Raw genomic sequence first — 20,629 nt, 5'->3', positions numbered from 1 at the left:
ATTAAATTTAAAAGAAATAAAAAAAGAAATTACCTTATAAGAACTTGTGGTAGGCTATTGGTTCTCTATACAAATACACATTCCCTTCCTCTTTCCTAGTAATACAACTTAGTTTTGAATAAACACATTTCGTAGATTTCCTTGATTTAACCACGCAACTAAATTTTGGTTAATTCATTGTAAGTAGAATACACAAAAGCTTCAAGAAATCAATTTTAAAAGACATCAAGTATGTCCTTCCATTGCCTCTTTCTCTGCCTTTTTTTTTCTTGCCAGCCAGATGGAAGCTACCAGAGCTAAAGCAGCCTCTCGAATTATCATTCCTCTCACAATATTTCAGGCACCCCTCTCCCCATCTCCACTCTCACTGTACTGCTCTAGTGCAGTTCATTACTTTTTATCCTCACTATTGGACTAGCCATCTATTAGAATAATCAACTTATCTGTGTAATAACCTTCTATACTTGCTAGTAGGAGGTACTGTATTAATATTTATTGAATGCATAATATCATGTTCTAAGAATAGATTTTAAATGAGCTTATAGTGGATTTGTGCTTTCACTTAGGTTTTAGTAATATTTAAGCATGGAGAGGCCAACAGATCAGGAAATGATTGCCATGGAAAAGACAGGTTTTTATACTCACAGATCCTGAGTGAAGGAAGAACACTTCACTGCAGGGAGGCTGCAAAGGGAAACACTTGGATTGATCTGGAGGCAGAAAGAGATGCAAAATTGTGGGCAAGAGCCTTTATTGTAGTTTCTATGAGAAGCTGATTTGCAATTGGCTAGTTTGAATAATTTCAGTAAGCTCTGGGGCATGGTGGCTCTTCCTAGTCTCTGGTACTTAACCCTAGGATGATTAAGGCAGGTGGATAGTGGCTCTGAGTGTGAGGGCTTCATAAAGGAAATAGGTGGAGATGTGGGCTCTAGATTGGTTGGTTTGCACTTGAAAAATGCACTCAAGAAGTGCTTTACTATTGCTAGGAAGCATCAGAATACAGAAAATAAGACATAGTTAATATAATTTGTATACCCAACTCCCCTATTCTGGTGACGCTCCTTCATCAATACAGTCACCAAGGTGGAGTTCCAGTAGGCACGTTTGTCTCATGTATCCTGCCATCCGTCTACAATAACTAGTCTGAGGGTGACCATTTGACCCAAGATAGGTCAATCAGAGAATTTAGAAACAAAACTAAAAGATGCCTGCAACAATGTGTCCAGGCTCGTGTACTCCCCGGAGTCATGTTTTCTGTATGTATGGTAAAGCAGAGATGGACGTTCCACAGAAAGGAAAATTAAAAAGACGAGCTGAAAGATACAGTTTCTGACACCCAGGTTAGAGTGCAGTGGCGAGATCACGACTCACTGCAGCCTCAACCTCCCAGGTTCAAGTGATCTTCTTGCCTCGGCCTTCTAAGTAGCTGGGACCACAGGTGTACACCACCACGCCAGCCAATTTTTTAAATGTTTCTGTAGAGATGGGGTCTCACTATGTTGCCCAGGTTGATCCTGAGCTTCTGGTCTCAAGTGATCTTCCTGCCTCAGCCTCCCACAGTGAAGGATTACAGGTGTGAGCCACTGCCCCTACCCCCTCTCACTTTTTAGTCTTTTTCATATCTTCCTGACGTTGTACTGTATTCTTGATCTATGTGATTCCTTGTACCTTTATATAAACTCCTTTTATGTTTGACATTGTTGGCAGGTAGAGTAAATCAACATAGAGATTTCCAAGAAATTATCATGAGAATGTACAAAGACTAAAAGACCAAAAGTAAGCTAGTGGTAAGAACTCCAAACACACTTGATTTCTTTTTCTGAACTCCTTCCTGACCTTTTAATCAACGATCTTAAACTCTTCATTTCCCAATTCCTCCAAGACAACTTTCCAGACAATTTGTGTGAGTCATTTGACTCAAATCCTTCAAGAATCCATTCTATATTAAACATCCTTATTCCCCACTTAAATGAGATTGTGTATATGTTGGGTCTAGTATGACATGTCGCCCATTGGTTTTTCAATATCTATTCATTTCCTTCCATTGTCTTGACTGTCACTTATTCAATGCACGCTTCTGTAAAACAATTAAACAAGTAGGCATGTGTGCAACTGATCAGTGGAGGAATTAGGTTCCTGTAACACAGAAGTTGTATTGATTGGTCCGTGAAATTGACCACTACAATAATTCTTGTAGCACCAACACACAGCAGATGAAACCAAAGTGTACTTGCACAGCTAACTCAACAAGTCAAGGAATTCCAGGACTGTACAGAGTGTGCTTGAACCAACTTTTTTAGATGAGTTATCCATGTGCTCTCTTGAACGTGCTTCTTTATTGCCTAGTTCTCCTGGTCTTTGGGTAATTTGCTCTTGTCTTCAAAATTCAACAGCCTTAAACATTTTATACTACATTTACATCAAGGTCCTTGCCTCCCATCCATCCCCACTGTTTTAGGTAGAGTCATACATTTACTCAAAAGTTCCTCCATTTATTAGGAATTCAAGATAATTTAAACTGTACTAGTAGTTTGAATGTAATTGCTAGTGTTTACATTAGTGCTGGGTAACTAGGTTACCTATGATTATAGTGGCTTGCTCCAACCCTATTTTTCCAAAGGCTTTCCTCTTTTCATATTATTCAAAACATGAGATTTTTCAGAAACTTATAGATTATGTTATAGTAAAAAAACAAATCTGTGTGTGAGTGAGTATGTACATTGTGTATGCATTCCATCAAGTGTAATAGACAAGAAAATTGGTTTGTAGTCCTGGCTTAATATCTGTGCATGTAAAAATATCTGTAGATTTTATTGTTAACTGTTTCTTTATGTTTGGCTCAACTAAATGTAATTTTCATGTGTTCCACATCTACCCAAGTTCAACTGTAGCTTGTACATCTTATATACTAGTATATATCTGTACTGATATTTCAGGACTAAATAGCATATACTTCAATTATGTAGTGGAAAAAATATATATGAGTATAAAGTAGGAGTCTTCTTGATAAACATCAATATTCATTTCATGTGAAAATAAATATAGTTCAGTAAAAATTGAAACACCATATCATTACAAAAACTCTATGCAATGGTCCTACTGACCTAGATCCTAAATATGAAAATGCTCATTGTAATTGAAACAAATTCTAATTAGAAATTACATGAACTGAGGATAATGTTAACGTTCACAAATACAGTTGCCTCTATCTGAACCTAGGAATATTTCAAGGGCTATTTAAGCCTTACTAAAATGTCTGCTCAAATAATTATTTTTTCTTAATAATGTAAATGAACCAAGGAATATCATTGTGTTTGGATTATAATATATTTATATTAATAGTAATATTTATGATTATGATTTAAATTACATCTTTAAATACAGACCATTTTAACATTCAGATGCTAATTTTCTTAATTTTATTGAGAGATAAAGCAGTATTTGATGCTTTCAAGGTATGTAACAAATGGTTTACTTGAATACAATGTTAAAGTAATTAGATTCATCCATGGCTTTTTTTTAATTTAAAAACACTGATTAAAAGTATAATACACTGAATCACATAGTTCTTTTGTTCAATGGATGGCCTTGGACCAGAAAAAAAGATCTAGTCCCTGATTTTATAAGAAACAAATTATTTGACTCTAAGGCTTAATGAAGAACAATGCAGTTAGTTGACCATGGCAATGAAGCCTCTCTTCTGAAGTCTATCTCAAATCAATTCAAGCAATAAAAGAAAGTTAGATTTATAACTGGCAATGATTGAAGGTAGAGAGTTGATGTCACAAAGACATCACCTCTTTGTTCAGAATTTTGTTTAGTGTCAACTTTATTCACTGAGGGTACTTCCTCAAAAGGCGGAACCCAGGAATGCTGGGAGCTTTTGGTTAACACCTTTAGACTATTAGAATCTGAAGGTAAGTATACTTCTCTCTTACATCTTCAGGTTGAATAAACCTGCAAAGGATTGATAGCTTGGTTGTGATTTCTTTTTGTTTATTAACTAAGCAACCACAATCCTCAGACTGTGACCTTAAATACAGCAAATATATTTGCTTCCAAGGTAGAGAAGTTGGAAAACTCAATGTTAAATAATGTCTCTTTATGTAATATTGCATTGTGTGTTAGGTAGTAAATTGCATGTGTGTTAGGATGGGCTTGATGGTATACTTTAAAATACCACTTAAATCTTTAAAATACTATATATATACACACACATGTATTCATATATATATACACACATATGTATTCATATATATACACATACGTATACATATATACACATATACACACACACACACACATATATATATAAAATACATATGCAAAAAACAAGTTTGCTAAGAGATTCTCCTCTATAGATTCAGAAAGATGAGGCAGATGTAGATACACTATCTGGGATATAAGGCCCCTTTTAACATGCAAGGGAGACCTGATGAGATTTACTTTTGAATCCAAAATAAATCTGTAATGATGAAAATTGTACACTATATTTTAAATATTTCAAATGGAAATGACACATGCTACTTCCTCACAGCACATTGGCCAGTTCTCATTCACATTGTCCCATTTAACTAAAAGGGAGACATGTGGGAAAGAAACTGACAGAGTGTCTCTACCACATGTGGTGATACATTTTTAAAAACATAGCATCTGTCTATAAATCAATGACAAAGATATCACCATTCTTACCTCTTGATAAATAATGAAAATTCTTCAATCAATAAAAATCAGTTACCTTTCATTGAAAAGACAAAATTAATCTTTGCATCCATATGTAATATATATTTAGTAAAATATGCATTCATATATGGATGTTATTAATATTGATAAGCTGGAAAAGAACATATAATCAGGAGATAAACTATATAAAGCTATTTTAAACACGACTTTGACACTTTTGTTAATCAATATTTGCAGGGATGTAGTTACTTCAAATAAGACTATTCTGTCATTTGAGAAGCATTGCGTACTTCATCCTGCCAATAAGTAAAGTGCAGGTTTCATTTAAAGTGCAGGTTTAAATGTATGAATTGATTCTTATACAAAGAGCATATTTAACAAATTATATCAATTGTTGGCAGAAAATTTTAGCTCTAGGTACAAAAGGTGCATTGCAATGTATAAAGAAACCTAGTATAAAAACAGTCATACATAATCAGGTAAAGAAAGAAACTGCTATGACCTGGGTCTGGTTCAAGTTAAATAACTTTGTATTAAATTTGTAGTTAAGGATCATATTCCTATCCCTTCCTTTCCTTACTGAAAAACGTTTGAATCCAAAATAAAACAAACCTGTAACAATAAGAATTATTTGAATATTAAAAAATTTTTAAAACATCACTTACAATGTTTTAAAATACTTAAACTAGTATTACTAAAACATTCTACTATTAGAAACACTAATGATATGTCTGATATCACTTGTTTTCTTTCAAGACCATTTGAAATCATTGGCAAACTAGATATTGCTGAACATTTCTCCCTGTGGCCTTGGACCAACCCAGGTCTCCCTAGTTTCTTGCCTGCAGTTCTCATGAAGAAATGCAGAATGTGCTGGGAATGCAACATTCTGAGGTAAGAGGGACGCTCTAGAACAGCCCAGTCTTGGTTCCAATTCCTTTGAGAAACAGAACATTCTCTCATGCTTTCACCTAAGGTATAGGACCCAGGGCAGGCTTTGCCAGATCATCAGTTGTGGTGCAACAGGGTCTTGCACAGATGAGATTCCATCCACCCTGGGCAGCTTTCCTCAGCCTTGGGGGACCAGCTTAATGATGAACCCTAATTTTCTGTTGTCCCTTGCTGTCTATTTGTAGGTAATAAAGCTGCTTTATGTAACTAGTGTATGAGGATTCTGTCTCACCAGACTCAGGCAAGTTGGTAACCAGTGGACAGTGAACCTGTTTGACAGATATGTCAGGTGCTATGTGACTGCTTTTACCTCCAAGTTCTTTATCATTATTTTAGTAGTATTCTACAATGTTATGGTTAATAAGGCTATGTTTCCATGCCATTAAGCATCAGTAAGGAAATCAGCTCAGCTGTTATTTGGTGTAACGTCTAGCTATTTCAATTTTTCAGAGTCTTAAGGATTCAATTAAATATGATGGTGTTGATGAATGATGGCAATCATGTCAAACATTGCTTCAGTAGCCACCATGAAGAGTTACTGTATAAAGCTCTTGGCATATAGTAACTTTTAAATCCACACTATCATTCTAATAATATAAGGCAGGTTCTTTATATTTATTTATTTATTTATTTATTTATTTATTTATTTATTTATTTATTTATTTTTGAGATGGAGTCTCTCCCTGTCACCCAGGCTGGAGTACAATGGCACAATCTTGGCTCACTGCAACCTTTGCCTCCCAGGTTCAAACAATTATCCTGCCTCAGCCTCCTGGCTGGCTGGATTACAGGTGTGTGCCAAAACTCCCAGCTAATTTTTTTTATTTTTAGTAGAGACGGGGTTTCACTATGTTGGCCAGGCTGTTCTCGAACTCCTGACCTCAAGTTATCTGCCTGCCTTGGCCTCCCAACTGCTAGGATTACAGGCATGAGTCACCATGCCTGGCTGGGAGGTCCTATTTTTATTGCCATAAAGAAACTGAGGCACTGAGTTGCTAAGCACTTATTCAAGATCACACAGCAAGTAAGTGGCAAAGCCAGGATTTGAACCTGGAAAGTCTGACTCCAGGTTTGGCTTGCTTAATCCCTATGCTGTGAGCAGGCATTTCTGATACCAAAGCTCTGCATGATGAGGACCATCACTGTCTGTCTACCCTTCTTCCCTTTCACTCCAGCAATTTGCTCTTCTAGCAATTCTGCCTCCCTGGTTGCTAAGCCTGGATTTCTCTTCCCTGACATGTTTGCATGGTTGCCTCCTCATTTCACTTAAGCCTTTGTACAACTACAACCTTCAAATAGGCTGTTTCTGCCTACTCCAATCAGGGAAATACTTCTGTATTACTTTTTCCCTTTACCATTCATAGCACTTATCACTACTACATAATATATCATATATTACTTTGCTTATTATCTGCATGTGCCACCAGAAAGTAACTCAATAAAGACAATAACTTGCTCTATTCTGAATTTTACACATATAACAAGATTTGAATGCATGGTCTCTATTAAACCATCTGTCTGGCCATCCACCCATGCATCCATCCATCCATCCTTACATCCATTCATCTATCATTTATCCACCCTTACATTACACAGTACTATATATTATCTAGCCATCCACTTTTAAAAATAAAAGTCATTTTTAATTATTTTGTTAGGGTGGGATGTGCATTAGTTTTCCACTGATTACCATCTTCTTTTTCTTCTTTTCCTTTTCTGACAATATTTACTTAAAGCAATGGGAGCAGTGGCCCATGCCTGTAATTCTAGCACTTTAGGAGGCTGAGGCGGGCAGATCACGAGGTCAGGAAATCAAACCATCCTGGCAAACACGGTGAAATCCCATCTCTACTAAAAATACAAAAATTAGCTGGGCATGGTGGTGCATGCCTGTAATTCAAGCTACTCAGGAGGCTGAGGCAGGAGAATCGCTCGAACCCAGGAGGTGGAGGTTGCAGTGAGCTGAGATCGTGCCATTACACTCCGGCCTGGTGACAGAGCAAGACCCTGTCTCTAAATAAATACATACATACATACACACATACATACATACATACATACATACATACCTGTCACTTTTAATTGTTTCATTATGGTGAGATACGCATTACTTTTCTACTCATTGCCACCTTCTTTTTCTTCTTTTTCTTTTCTGACATTTACTTTAAAAGAAGCCTGCAAGTGATCTGAATGCAACACTCGGAGCACTCACCTGTGAGCAGAAATACAGCTTTTCATGTAAACTAAGTGAAGAAGGTAAGTTCTGAAGTTAAAATCTATGGAGTTCTCTTTATAGATTTATTTGTGTGTGAACTTTATATAGAGCAATCAACGTTTTGTGATCTCCCAAGTTCAATTTGAATCCAGAGTGATGCTGCACTGAGATCATTATCATCATGCCACTATTTTTCACTCCAGATCAATCACTTTAAAGGACTCGGGAGTCATACATACAGTTTTTAACAGGAAAAAATAAAAGATGGGAAAGTGGCTATGATAAAAAAGAATGCCTTTTATATTATATATGAAGACAACACCTAAGACATCTGAAATTATAACAATGCCAGCTTATTTTATTTACCCTCAAGGTATTTTTTTCTTTTCACAATTAAGATTATTTAGGGGGTGTGAGTGTTTTGCTATGTATGAATGTAGGGAAAGATTGAGTAACTACTGTCAGAAGATTCTGGAAATATTCTCTGTTCCCTAAATTATCTCTTCCTTTTCCTTGAACTGAAAACTGGTCATCATTAAATTGGATTTTCTAGATATTCAGTTGAAAATGCAACATCTTATACCATTATTAGATTCTACCCTGAGGTACTGGGTTTACCAGTGTCTTTGAGCAGTTCACAGAGGGGTCCTGGAAATAGAAAACATGGGGGGAACACACTGGGGAAGGAGACAAATGCCAGGAATTAAGAAAGGGGCACTGAAAAGGGAAACAGAAAAATCTACAACACTGAACACTCTGGAATGCGCACATTTCAGCCCAGCTCTCCATAGATGTGTGCAGTGCATTGCACAAAGCTTTCTGCAGACTAGAAAATCGATAATGTTTGCTGAACATGTGGGAAAATGAAGGAACAAAACAGAACAAGATTCTAAATGTGCTATAAAAAGTGCTGTCCCTAAAACAATTAACAAGTCTTGCAGTGTAGTTCATTTATACTTATGTATATTCAGATGCTTGCTATATCTCATGCATTTTTCAAAGTACATTGTATAGAGTTAATAATTTAATCTTCATAGGAACTTTACGAGATAGAAGCATTATTATTACAATTTTATAGATGAAAAACATAAGGCAAAAGAAGATCATGTCATTTGCCTAAAACCATAGAGCAGACAGCAAATGCGTAAGCTAGGACTCACACCTAGTGGTCTTATTGCTGATCTGGGATCTTTACAGCTGACATAAATGCTATTTAGTATTTATAGTAAGCTCCCTGAGTATCAGGTGAATGACTGTGCTTAAGAAATGATTGTACTTTAAGTAACATTCTGAAATTTCAGAAGTCATTTAAATTTAGAACTTTAGAATTACAATGATAGGATATTCCTTTCTTTTCAATAAGAATTGCCTTCCTACTTCTCTGTTCTGTGGAATGGTTGCTGCATTTTATAAGATTTCTGTACAAATCATTTTAAACCAACTTGAATAAAAGGAGGGACATCAAATTTATAATCTGTCACTTATTTGTATATGAATAAGCTACTTGCTTCCTTATTAACTTGTCCAAAAAGGAGAGAGGCTTCTTATTGTGTTACTGGACAGACCACAGAATATGCCCATTATTTTGCTTTATTTTCTTTTAGAAAATACATTTGATAGTAAGTTGAAGATAGCACCATAATGTATTCAGAATGCAAAGAAATAAAAAAGAATATATCTAGCTTTATGTTGGCTATTTTCTAAATATTATCTAATAAATTGAGTTGTAAGTTTTTGAATAGAAAGAAAGAAATATGAAACTTAAATAGCTTTCCTATTTGCACGTAAAGTAGATAACTACCAAATATGTACCATACATATTATGGTATGTATAATGTGTATGTGGGTCTGTGTGTACGTGTGCACAGTCAATTTACAATGGTTTGATTTATAATTCTTCAACTTTACAATGGGTTTATCAGGACGTAACCTCATCATAAATCCATCTGCATTTATAATGGTTTGACTTAAAATTTTTTGACTTCATAACGGGTTTATTGGGTATGGAATGCATTTTCAACTTATATGGGTTTATCCAGATATAACACCATCATAAGTCTAAAAATATTTGTATATGCCATTTTATATATATATATATGATTTATATGTATCATATAATTATATATACAGTATATATAATCTATCTTTCCTCATTTCTACTCACAACCAATTTAAATTTGCTCTCAATGATACTGAAATTGAAAAACATATGCATAAATTCCAGACTTATATCAGGTAATTGCAGGGAAATCGCAGAGATTACCTATTACGATCCTGTGGTTTTGTGGATAAGGAACCTGAGGCTCTAAAAGAATATGATTAAATTCATATGAGTAGGCTCAAAATCTGAAAAGAGTATATAAGTCTATAAAATCTATATATATCTATAAAAATATGGTGATTGCTTTTTGACATTTCCTGACTAAAGTTCTTTAATGTTCCTTTATGTTTACATTTCCTGGCTAATGTTCTCCCACACTTTGAAGCGAATCTTTTCTCATCTTCAACTGTCCCTAGACTGTTCAATTTGATTCCACTCCCGGGAGTGTTTTTATTGGCATCTTTGTTTTTTAATTGTTTGGTTTTTTAATGTGGGCTGTTTTTATAGAAGGGAATCCTGTTGGATCAATTTTGAGAGTTCAAATTGTTCCAGCCCCACAGACCTCATCACAGATACCTTGGACCCATTCGGTTCTCCAAGTCAGAAAATCTGTCCACTGTTAGTTGCCATTCTCCAACCTGGCTGTGTTTTCCAGTATCTGTTGACTCTTTTGTGATTTTCCTGCCTTCCCCCTTATAGAAATAAATAATACACAAGTCTTGTCACTGTTTGTGGTTTGTCCTATTAGTTTGTATTTTAGATTTTGTAGAGCTGTATTTTCATTTAATTTTGTTGTATATGTTTTTCATGACTTGCTGACTTTGCCAATTAGGTTCTCTGATGGTTTTGTGTGAGGACTTGGGAAAATCCAAAAACTGTTACGGCACTACTATCACCATATTTCCAGAATTCTTGATCTTTTTTCTTTGAGACAGGGTCTGACTCTGTTACCTAGGCTGGAGTGCAGTGGCGTGATCATGGCTCACTGAAACCTCCAACTCCTGGACTCAGCCTGTTGCAACTCTCCTGCCTCAGCCTCCTGAGTAGCTAGGACTACAGGTGCAAGCCACCATGCCTGGCTTATGTTTTAATTTTCTATTGCTTTTTTGTGTTTTTGTTTTGTTTTGTTTTTTGTTTTCTGACAGAGTCTTGCCCCATCACCCTAGTTGGAATGCAGTGGCAAGATCTCGGCTCACTGCAAACCTCTGCCTCCCTGGTTCCAGCAATTCTCATGCCTCAGCCTGTTGAGTAGCTGGGATTACAAGCATGTGCCACCACGCCCAGTTCATTTTTCTATTTGTAGTAGAGTTGGAGTTTCACCATGTTGGCCAGGATGGTCTCAAACTCCCGGTCTTAAATAATCCAGCTGCCTCAGCCTCCCAAATTGCTGGATTGCAGGAATGAGCCACAGTGCCTGGCCTAAAATTTTTATAGAGATGGCAGTTTTGCTATGTTGCCCAGGTGGGTCATTCCTCTCATTTAAAAAGTTTTACTGATTTATAATTTACATGCCATTAAGTTTAGCCATATGACATTTAATGGTTCTAATATGTTTATGAAGTTGTGCATTGATCACTATAAACAACATTAGAATATTTTTATCACTCCATGAAGAAATCCAGTATTAATTAGCAGCCAGTCCCCTGTCCTCATTCCTTCACACCTAAGTAACCACTCACCTCCTCTCTGTCTCTATACATTTGTCTATTCTGTACATTTCATATAAATGGTAGCATACAATATGTGTGGATTTTTTGTGATTAGAATGTGACAGAAATAAACATTCACTCATTTTTTAAGTTATTTATTTCAAATGCATAACATCGACAACTTCATGATCAATTGTGTGGTGACCTGGTAGTTTATGATTTGAAGTTGGTTTCCTAACACAGGACAATAAAGCACCATTTTAGAATATGGCATGTTAATAGTAATGATGATCATTGTAATAATAAAATGTAACATTAATTTTGCTATGTACCAAGACTATTCAAAGAACTTCACATATGTTAACATATTTAATATTTATGCAAACCATTGATGAAAATACTATTTTCATCTTCTCAATTTTATTGGTGAGGAAATCGACACAAAGCAAAATGAAGAAACTTACCTGAGCCAGATGACACAGCCAAATGCCATGCCCACATAGTTTGACTCGAGGCTCCTCGTTCTTAACCCCTATGATAAAGTGCCTTTCTGACTTTGAGGTGTTTTGCTAAATACCATTCTCATCTTCTAAAGTGGCAACTGCAGAAAGCAACTTAGTGTAATTTACACTCTAAGCTCCTTCTGATCATCCACATCACACAGCCCTGATATTTCGCTGGCATAAAGCTAAAAACTAAGATGATTAAAAAGAATGTCACTGAGTTCCATTCAGTCTTTCAAACTTTCTCATAATTTTTTCATGTTTTCTATTTTACTGAAAACAATTTGAAAATCCTTGTTAACTGTAGCTGGCTCGGCTGTTAAAAACCAGTGGCTACTTTTTCTGAAAATGTATTAAATGTGCAATTGACCATATTCAACTATAACTGACAACATGATGCCTCTTTACTTGATGACAAAGAAAGAACTATAGGCCTAAAAGCAGTTGATCACTAAATATACAATATTAAAGTACAACTTAGCCAAGTGTTGGCTTCAATTGAACAAAATTAATTGTAATCATGTAAATTCTCACAGAACTCTATAACAAAAAGGGGAAGAAAGAGTGCAAACTTCTACATGAAACTGGTAAAGCCAGAATAATAACTCTGTTTCCTTCTGTCCTGAATCAACCCATCTAAGAATCATTCTGCTTCCCTTGAGAGGAAAGGAATTTCTCTTATTGAATAAACTTCTTCCTTTCTAAAATCTCAGAGAAAGTTTTGAAGAATTTTTCCTTTTCGAGTGGCCAAAATCATTTCTAGATTGAGTTACTAACCATAATAGAATTTCAACATATTACTTGGAAAGTTACTAGGAGAGAGTTCAAGAAGCATATTCTCACGTCTAAGATTCCCTTTACACGAATATATGTGCAAAACCTCAACTTCTTTCATCAAGACACCCTCTCCCCAGCATCTTCAAGCCCAAATCCTGTCTCCTGCATGACATAGATACCTGGAGCTATATGCTCCTTAAATGGTCTGAAACACATAATTTCTGATTTTATGTAACATAAGGTAACTGAGTAACAACCACCTTTTCTAGAAACATAGGTTGGAGGAGAGGGAAATAAAAGTTAAAAGAATGTATTTCTAAGCAGAATCTTTTGAAACAGAACTAACTGCTCATAAAAAGAGCAGATGCTGTAACACTATGAAAAAACCAAAGTCACATTTTTTGAACTGCCTCAGTGAAATGATATTTTAATATGAGAGCAACAATAAAATTAAATAGCATGCAGGTTTAGCTCTTTTAGTCGCAGAGGCTTGCTGCCAAGTGAATCAGTATAGAAAATCACAGAAGGCATATATTTCCTTGGCAGTATATCTCACACAGGATTATTTTGGAAACCAAACGGAATAATTCCTCTGAAAGAACTTTGCAAACTGTGAAATTGTACAAATGTATTTATAATTATTTTTGACATTTTCTGGGTAGTTTTGTAAAGAGAATCTAAGTGTAGTTATACTTTTCATTTAGAAACATGATAAATGGAAGTATTCTTTTTTCAGGTGACTCTTCACAGGCTGGAGTAGCATCTTTAAATCTCCCAAGCACAGCTCTCAGCTCAATTTCTGCTTGAATTTTGCCTAATTGAATTTATTTCTTATAGAAGCACTAACTACCAGATTTCTAACCCGTTTTTACTGGTTCATTTATAATTAGTTTAAATTAGGTAAATGCATGTAAATATTAGGCTCACATTTAAAATTGTGTTAAAAATAAATGCAGAAGGGAAAAATTATTTTTGTTAGAAAGTGGATAGTATGGAAGGAAGTGGGGAGTCACTCATGCAATTGAATGATGAAGAAGATATTGCTATGGTCTGTTTATTCTCCTCCCCTCATCCATATGTGGAAACCCTAAACCCAAAGGTGACAGTGTCTAGAGATGGGGTCTTCAGGAAGATGACTATGTCATGGGGGCGGAGTCCTCATGAATGGGATTAGTGCCTTTATAACAAAGGCCCAAGGGAGCTCATTTTATAAGGGCTCCACTTGGACTCCACCAAGTGAAAACACAGCAAGAAGGTGCCATCTATTAACCAGGAAATGAGCCTTCACCACATACCACATCTGCCTGTCTTGATCTGGCCTTCCCAGCCTCCAGAACCACAAGGAAAAAAATTCTGTTGTTTATGTGCTACCCAGCTTATGGCATTTTGTAATAGCAGCCCAAACAGACTAAGATAGGTATTATCTCTTAACAGAGTTTTAAGTTCACAATTATAAAATTATACCTTTCAATTGATTTGTGTATGTGTACAAAATACAAAACAGTAAAGCATTTTAAACATGTGCAACAAAGATAAAATGGCTAGATTATAAATGTGCTTCAAAATGGAAGTGCTTTCTGAAAACTTACCAGTTGTGCAGTTTTTAAATTCAATATCATCAATTGCAGCTCCTCCTCCCAGATCTCTTGTTCTGATACCTTGAAATATGACTTCAAAATTCCTTAACTTTCCTAGCAGGATGTCAGCCTTTTGCCAATGATTACCAGGGTTCTGCTTACTTTCTTGCCATACTTTTGATAGTCCTTTCTCTGTCTGAAAGTAAAGAAGTTTGTATGAGGGAAATAATCAAACATGAAAGAAGATCACGCAGTGTGGTGCAAAACCCAGTTATTTAGCTCACAAGCATCTGACCAATAAAAACTGAAACAACAAAGAAGCACTGAATCTGTGAAAGCTGATCTTACGAATTGAGTCATTCTTGTCGAACCCAAGTCAAACAGAGTCAAGAGGTCAGGGGCGTGGAAAGCACTCAGGGCATGTAACACTGCTCCAAAAACAAAATTCTCTGCAAACCTAGCTCCTGAAACTGACAGTTGTAACCTGAAACTAGTTGTATCTGACAGATACTGAAAGAATCTGCTGAGACTCTAAAACTAGTTTTACCCATCATGCACCAGTTAGAGCTTGCCAGCTCTGCATAACTTTACCAGTGCCAATGAACTTTCTTTCACAACAATATGGAACATTTCCCTTTTTTTTTTTCCTAAAAAACTTTTATTTTAGGTTCAGGGGTACGTGTGCATGTTTGTTATACCGGCAAACTCGTGTCATGGAGGTTGGACGCACAGATTATTTTGTTGACCAAGTACTAAGCATACTACCAAATAGTTATTTTTACATTTCTCTTTTACAAAACCTCCAATCTTCTCTTTGTTCTTCAGATATACTGAAGACCACCTTGTCTGTGTATATGTCCCAAATTGCAATTCTTGCTTCCCTCAAAAAATTTTTTTATATATTTTTATCTATATTTTATTTGACTTCAACATATCTCTGATAATAACTAAGACATAGTTTATCTCATCCAAACAGAGGCATATTAATCTACTAAAGTACGTCCCAAAAGAAAAACTAGCAGAATTAGCAATACATTTATTTTGGAACTTTTAGAGACACCATTATTATAAATTGCTCTACTTGGATCACGAGGTCAAGAAATTGAGACCATCGTGACCAACATGGTGGAACCCCGTCTCTACTAAAAATACAACATTAGCAGTGTGTAGTGGCGTGCGCCAGTAGTCCCAGCTACTTAGGAGGTTGAAGCAGGAGAATCGCTTGAACCCAGGAGGCAGAGGTTGCAGTGAGCTGAGATCGCGCCACTGCACTCCAGCCTGGCAACAGAGTGAGACTCTGTCTCAAAAAATAAATAACATAACACAACATAACATAACATAACATAACATAACATAACATAACATAACATAACATAACATAACATTGCCCTACTCAGTAAAATCTACCTTTCCTTGTGTTTACATGAAATTATGGATATTTGATGAAATCTGAACAGTTTACCGAGGCCCTGGGTTTACAGTTTCAGATGTCACTAGCTATCCAAACTTCTGTTCATATTGTTTAATTATTCAAGTTGTACCTTCTTCAAAAAGCTTAAATCACTGACATAGGAAAAGAGAAAAGGAGAAATATGTTGGAGAAATCACTTATCACTGATGGATGTAATAAAGGATTTATGAAGTGAATTGAGTGCGGAGGAAAAGTGATAATTTTAACAGCAATAAGATTTCAAAAATTATATTACATATTATTTTGATTTTCATAAACTCTGTTATAATGTAATTATTATATAAGTAACAACTATAATTGTTTTCACAAAAATTTTTTTAATTGAAAAGAACAAATTAATTTTCTAAAAATCTTACATAAACATCAATATCTGAGGTTGGTTAACTAGTAATACAATATTCTAATATGTGAACTGACCCAGTATAGTGTAACATGACATAAAATGACATATAAGCCCAATGACCAAATAAAAATGACAACTTCATTAAAATAGCATATTAACCAGTTGAGCACAGGACAAGGCTTAGATTGTATACACTGTTCTTTGGTATTCTAGGTCTAGCCCTTTCTGGGAAATAGATGATTTAACAAATCATAATGATGGATATTTGGCAAAGAAAAAAATATACATAAATACACAGTATTACATTTATGGTTAGTTCCCAATTAATATTCCTTGGTCCTGGGTCATAGCATTTTCATGATGTTTCACAAGAAAAACTCTGTCTCTGAAGCTTGTAATCAAAACAGTAGACTAGCGGAGAAGATTTAGGGAAATGACATACAGAAGTAAAGCAAAATGTTCCAATAGATTTATAGCATACAGGTATGAAATGTGTAATTTACAGATAATCTAAAAAATAAAAGCTAAAGAGGAAAAAACGAAAAGGAATGTCTGAAGAGGGTATACCAAGGAGCTAGACATTCATAACTTCATGTTTTCAGGGAACTAATGCTAATAAATATTAGATGAAGATGTTTGATCAACTGGTTCTTCCTCTGCATGGTTACAGAAAGCACAACTATGCATGAGTTAATCTAAAATTAACTTTGCAAAACAACTAACAGTTTATAGATAGATCATTAACATCCTTAACAAAACAACTACAAATCTGACACCTACAGATTCATGTAACTTCTGTATTGAAAAGGGTGGAAAATTCACACCTAATTAATGGAATTTCATATCTTTTTGATGACTAAAGAAGATAAATCCTTCTCAAGGTTAGTCTTTGACTCTCAGTGATGTCTTAGTAATTTGAAATCAAAGGGATGGTTAGTTAAATTAAAAATTAAAGGAAAGGGTGGTCTCTCTGACTTCTAGCGATATTAGAGGTTGGATATTGATAAAAGCCTGTCTTGATTTGCGGACTTAATTCACTTTACTAACTTTTCTTTTTTATCTCCCTGTGCAGTTTATAAAGCCACTCATTAGCTATGCCGAATCCCCAAAGAATTTTCAACAAATACCATCAAAGAAGAGCATATGATCACGCTAATCAAAAAATGTGAATCATTCCTTAAATCTTACATCTCGTCTTCTGGTAAAAACAAAGAGACAAATAATGTATTCACTGTCATTTTATGTGTTAGAAAAAAAAATGAGGGTAAATTATTTTGCAAACCAACCATGGATCAACCTAATGATGATGTATTACAAGGCATCATTCTAATATATTAGCTGTTGTTTCATAACATCAAATGTTATCCCTACAATTAACAAAAATATTCACCTAATGTGCAATAGAGATTTATTTCCTTATCCATTCATTCATTCATTCCTTTATTCAGCAAACTTTCTATGCTCACACAGTGCCAGGTACTATGTTAGATGCCAGGGACAAAAAGGTGAAAAGACAGGGAGCCTATCTTGGAGATGTAATAATTTAACACAGGAAAAAGAGTCATAAAAAGAAAACTACTATAAAAGCGCTCTTGCTCGCACGCGCACTCTCTCTCTGTGTGTGTGTGTGTGTGTGTGTATTACTAACAAACTTTTTGAAAAGTGATTGTGTAGTCAGTTCCCAAATTTTTATTCCACTTATGTCGTTACTTCACCTAATTACCTAATATCTTGATTTAAATTCGTTTTAAATTGTGAAAGTGAAAAATCTCTCACTCCCAACTCATAACTTTGCCTCTGCTGAAGGACTTCTCTCTTGCATTTAGATAGATTTTAATCTCAATACCCAGAGGAAATAAGCCTATGAAAAGTGATTAACCACATTAATAATAATAAAAAATAGACATTAATACAAAAATGGTTAGAGATATTGAAGAATTACTTTCTTCTTCTAATTTAACCTTTTTCCAAATTTTGAACTGATTCCTCACATACAGTATGCACACGGACATTTATCTTACATATTGCATATTTATTTTACAGTGTGTTTGTCTTCATACTTTACGCCAGTCATTCCTTCTTGGGCTGTGCAAAGAAAGGCAATAATAAACACTAAAAAGATCGAACCACTTCAAATTGTACAAACATATTAATAGACAGATCTACCTGGAAGTTCCATTTCATATGTTTGAAGGGAATATACAAATTTTTCCCAAATAACTAGCCATTTTTTCTAAACCATTTAAATAATACCTCTTTTTTTTTTTCAACTGACATCTTTATCATACTTTGAATCTGTTTCTAGAGTTTTCAGTATTTAATAAGGGTAAATAAATACAAGAATTTTTTTCCTGCATTTCCAACTGAGGTACTAGGTTGATCTCATTGGGGTTTGTTGGACAGTGAGTGCAGCCCACCGAGTGTGAGTCAAAGCAGGGCGGGGCATCGCCTCACCCAGGAAGTGCAAAAGGTCGGGGAATTCCCTTTCCTAGCCAAATTGGGACACTCCCACCCTAATACTGCGCTTTTCCAACAGTCTCAGCAAACAGCACACCAGGAAATCATATCCCGCGCCTGGCTCGGAGGATCCTATGCCCATGGAGCCTCGCTCACTGCTACCACAGCAGTCTGAGATCAACTACAAGGCAGCAACGAGGCTGGGGGAGGGGCGCCTGCCCCTGCTGAAGCTTGAGTAGGTAAGCAAAGTGGCTGGGAAGCTGGAACTGGGTGCAGCCCACTGCAGCTCAAGGAGGCCTGCCTGCTTCTGTAGACTCCACCTCTTGGGGCAGGGCATAGCTGAACAAAAGGCAGGAGAAACTTCTGGAGACTTAAATGTCCCTGTCTGACAGCTTTGACTAGAGTAGTGCTTCTCCTAGCACAGAACTGGAGATCTGAGAACAGACAGACTGCCTCCTCAAGTGGGGCCCTGACCCCCAAGTGGCCTAACAGGGAGATACCTCCCAGTAGGGGCTGACTGACACCTCATACAGCTGGGTGCCCTTCTGAGACGGAGCTTCCAGAGGAAGGATCAGGCAGCAACATTTGCTGTTCAGCAATATTTGCTGTTCTGCAGCCTCTGCTGGTGAAACCCAGGCAAACAGGGTCTGGAGTGGACTTCCAGCAAACTCCAACAGATCTGTAGCTAAAGGTGCTGACTGTGAGAAGGAAAACTAACAAACAGAAAGGATATCCACACCAAAACCCCATCTGTACGTCACCATCACCAAAGACCAAAGGTAGATAAAAGCACAAAGATGGGGAGAAACCAGAGCAGAAAAGCTGAAAATTCTAAAAATCAGAACACCTCTTCTCCTCCAAAGGAATGCAGCTCCTTGCCAGCAATGGAACATAGCTAGATGGAGAATGACTTTGATAAGTTGACAGAAGTGGGCTTCAGATGATTGGTAATAACAAACTTCTCTGAGCTAAAAGAGTATGTTCAAACACATCTGAAAGAAGCTAAAAACCTTGAAAAAAAGATGAGACAAATGGCTAACTACAATAAACAGCCTAGAGAAGACCTTAAATGACCTGATGGAACAGAAAACCATGGCACAAGAGCTACATGACGCACACAAAAGCTTCAGTAGCTGATTCGATCAAGTGGAAGAAAGGGTATTGGTGATTGAAGATCAAATGAATAAAATGAAGTGAGAAGAGAAGTTTAGAGAAAAAAGAGTAAAATAAATGAACAAAGCCTCCAAGAAACATGGGACTATGTGAAAAGACCAAATCTACTTTGATTGGTGTACCTGAAAGTGACAGGGAGAATGGAATCAAGTTGGAAAACACTTCAGGATATTATCCAGGAGAACTTCCCCAATCTAGCAAGGCAGGCCAAAATTCAAATTCAAGAAATACAGAGAATGCCACAAAGATACTTCTCAAGAAGAGCAACTCCAAGACGCATAATTGTCAGATTCACCAAAGTTGAAATGAAGAAAAAAAATGTTAAGGACAGTCAGAGAGAAAATTCAGGTTATCCACAAAGGGAAGCCCACCAGACTAACAGCGGATCTCTCGACAGAAACTCCACAAGCCAGAAGAGAGTGGGGGCCAATATTCAACATTCTTAAATAAAAGAATTTTCAACCCAGAATTTCATATCCAGCCAAACTAAGCTGCATAAGTGAAGGAGAAGTAAAATCCTTTACAAACAAGCAAATACTGAGAGATTTTTCAACCCCCAGACCTGCCTTACAAGAGCTCCTGAAGGAAGCACTAAACATGGAAAGGAACAACCGGTACCAGCCACTGCAAAAACATGCCAAATTGTAAAGACCGTCGATGCTAGGAAGAAACTGCATCAACTAACGAGCAAAATAACCAGCTAACATCATAATGACAGGATCAAATTCA

At 36.1% G+C, this 20,629-nt stretch overlaps 1 protein-coding gene across 2 annotated transcripts in view; it reads right to left on the bottom strand.

The window, feature by feature from the left end:
• The window catches only part of MALRD1 (MAM and LDL receptor class A domain containing 1), a 715,118-nt gene that overhangs the window by 263,376 nt on the left and 431,113 nt on the right, over nt 1–20,629 (bottom strand). For both annotated transcript variants that reach the window (XM_017869225.1, XM_017869224.1), the window contains exon 29: nt 14,469–14,652. In XM_017869225.1, the coding sequence (XP_017724714.1) occupies nt 14,469–14,652 (184 nt within the window). The remainder of the gene's footprint in view (nt 1–14,468; nt 14,653–20,629) is intronic.

The sequence above is a fragment of the Rhinopithecus bieti genome, unplaced genomic scaffold, assembly GCF_001698545.2.
Source record: "Rhinopithecus bieti isolate Rb0 unplaced genomic scaffold, ASM169854v2 scaffold_3043, whole genome shotgun sequence".
Classification (NCBI taxonomy): Eukaryota; Metazoa; Chordata; class Mammalia; order Primates; family Cercopithecidae; genus Rhinopithecus; species Rhinopithecus bieti.
The sequence above is the reverse complement of the archived record's forward strand: the minus strand, read 5'-3'. Positions and strand labels throughout refer to the sequence as shown.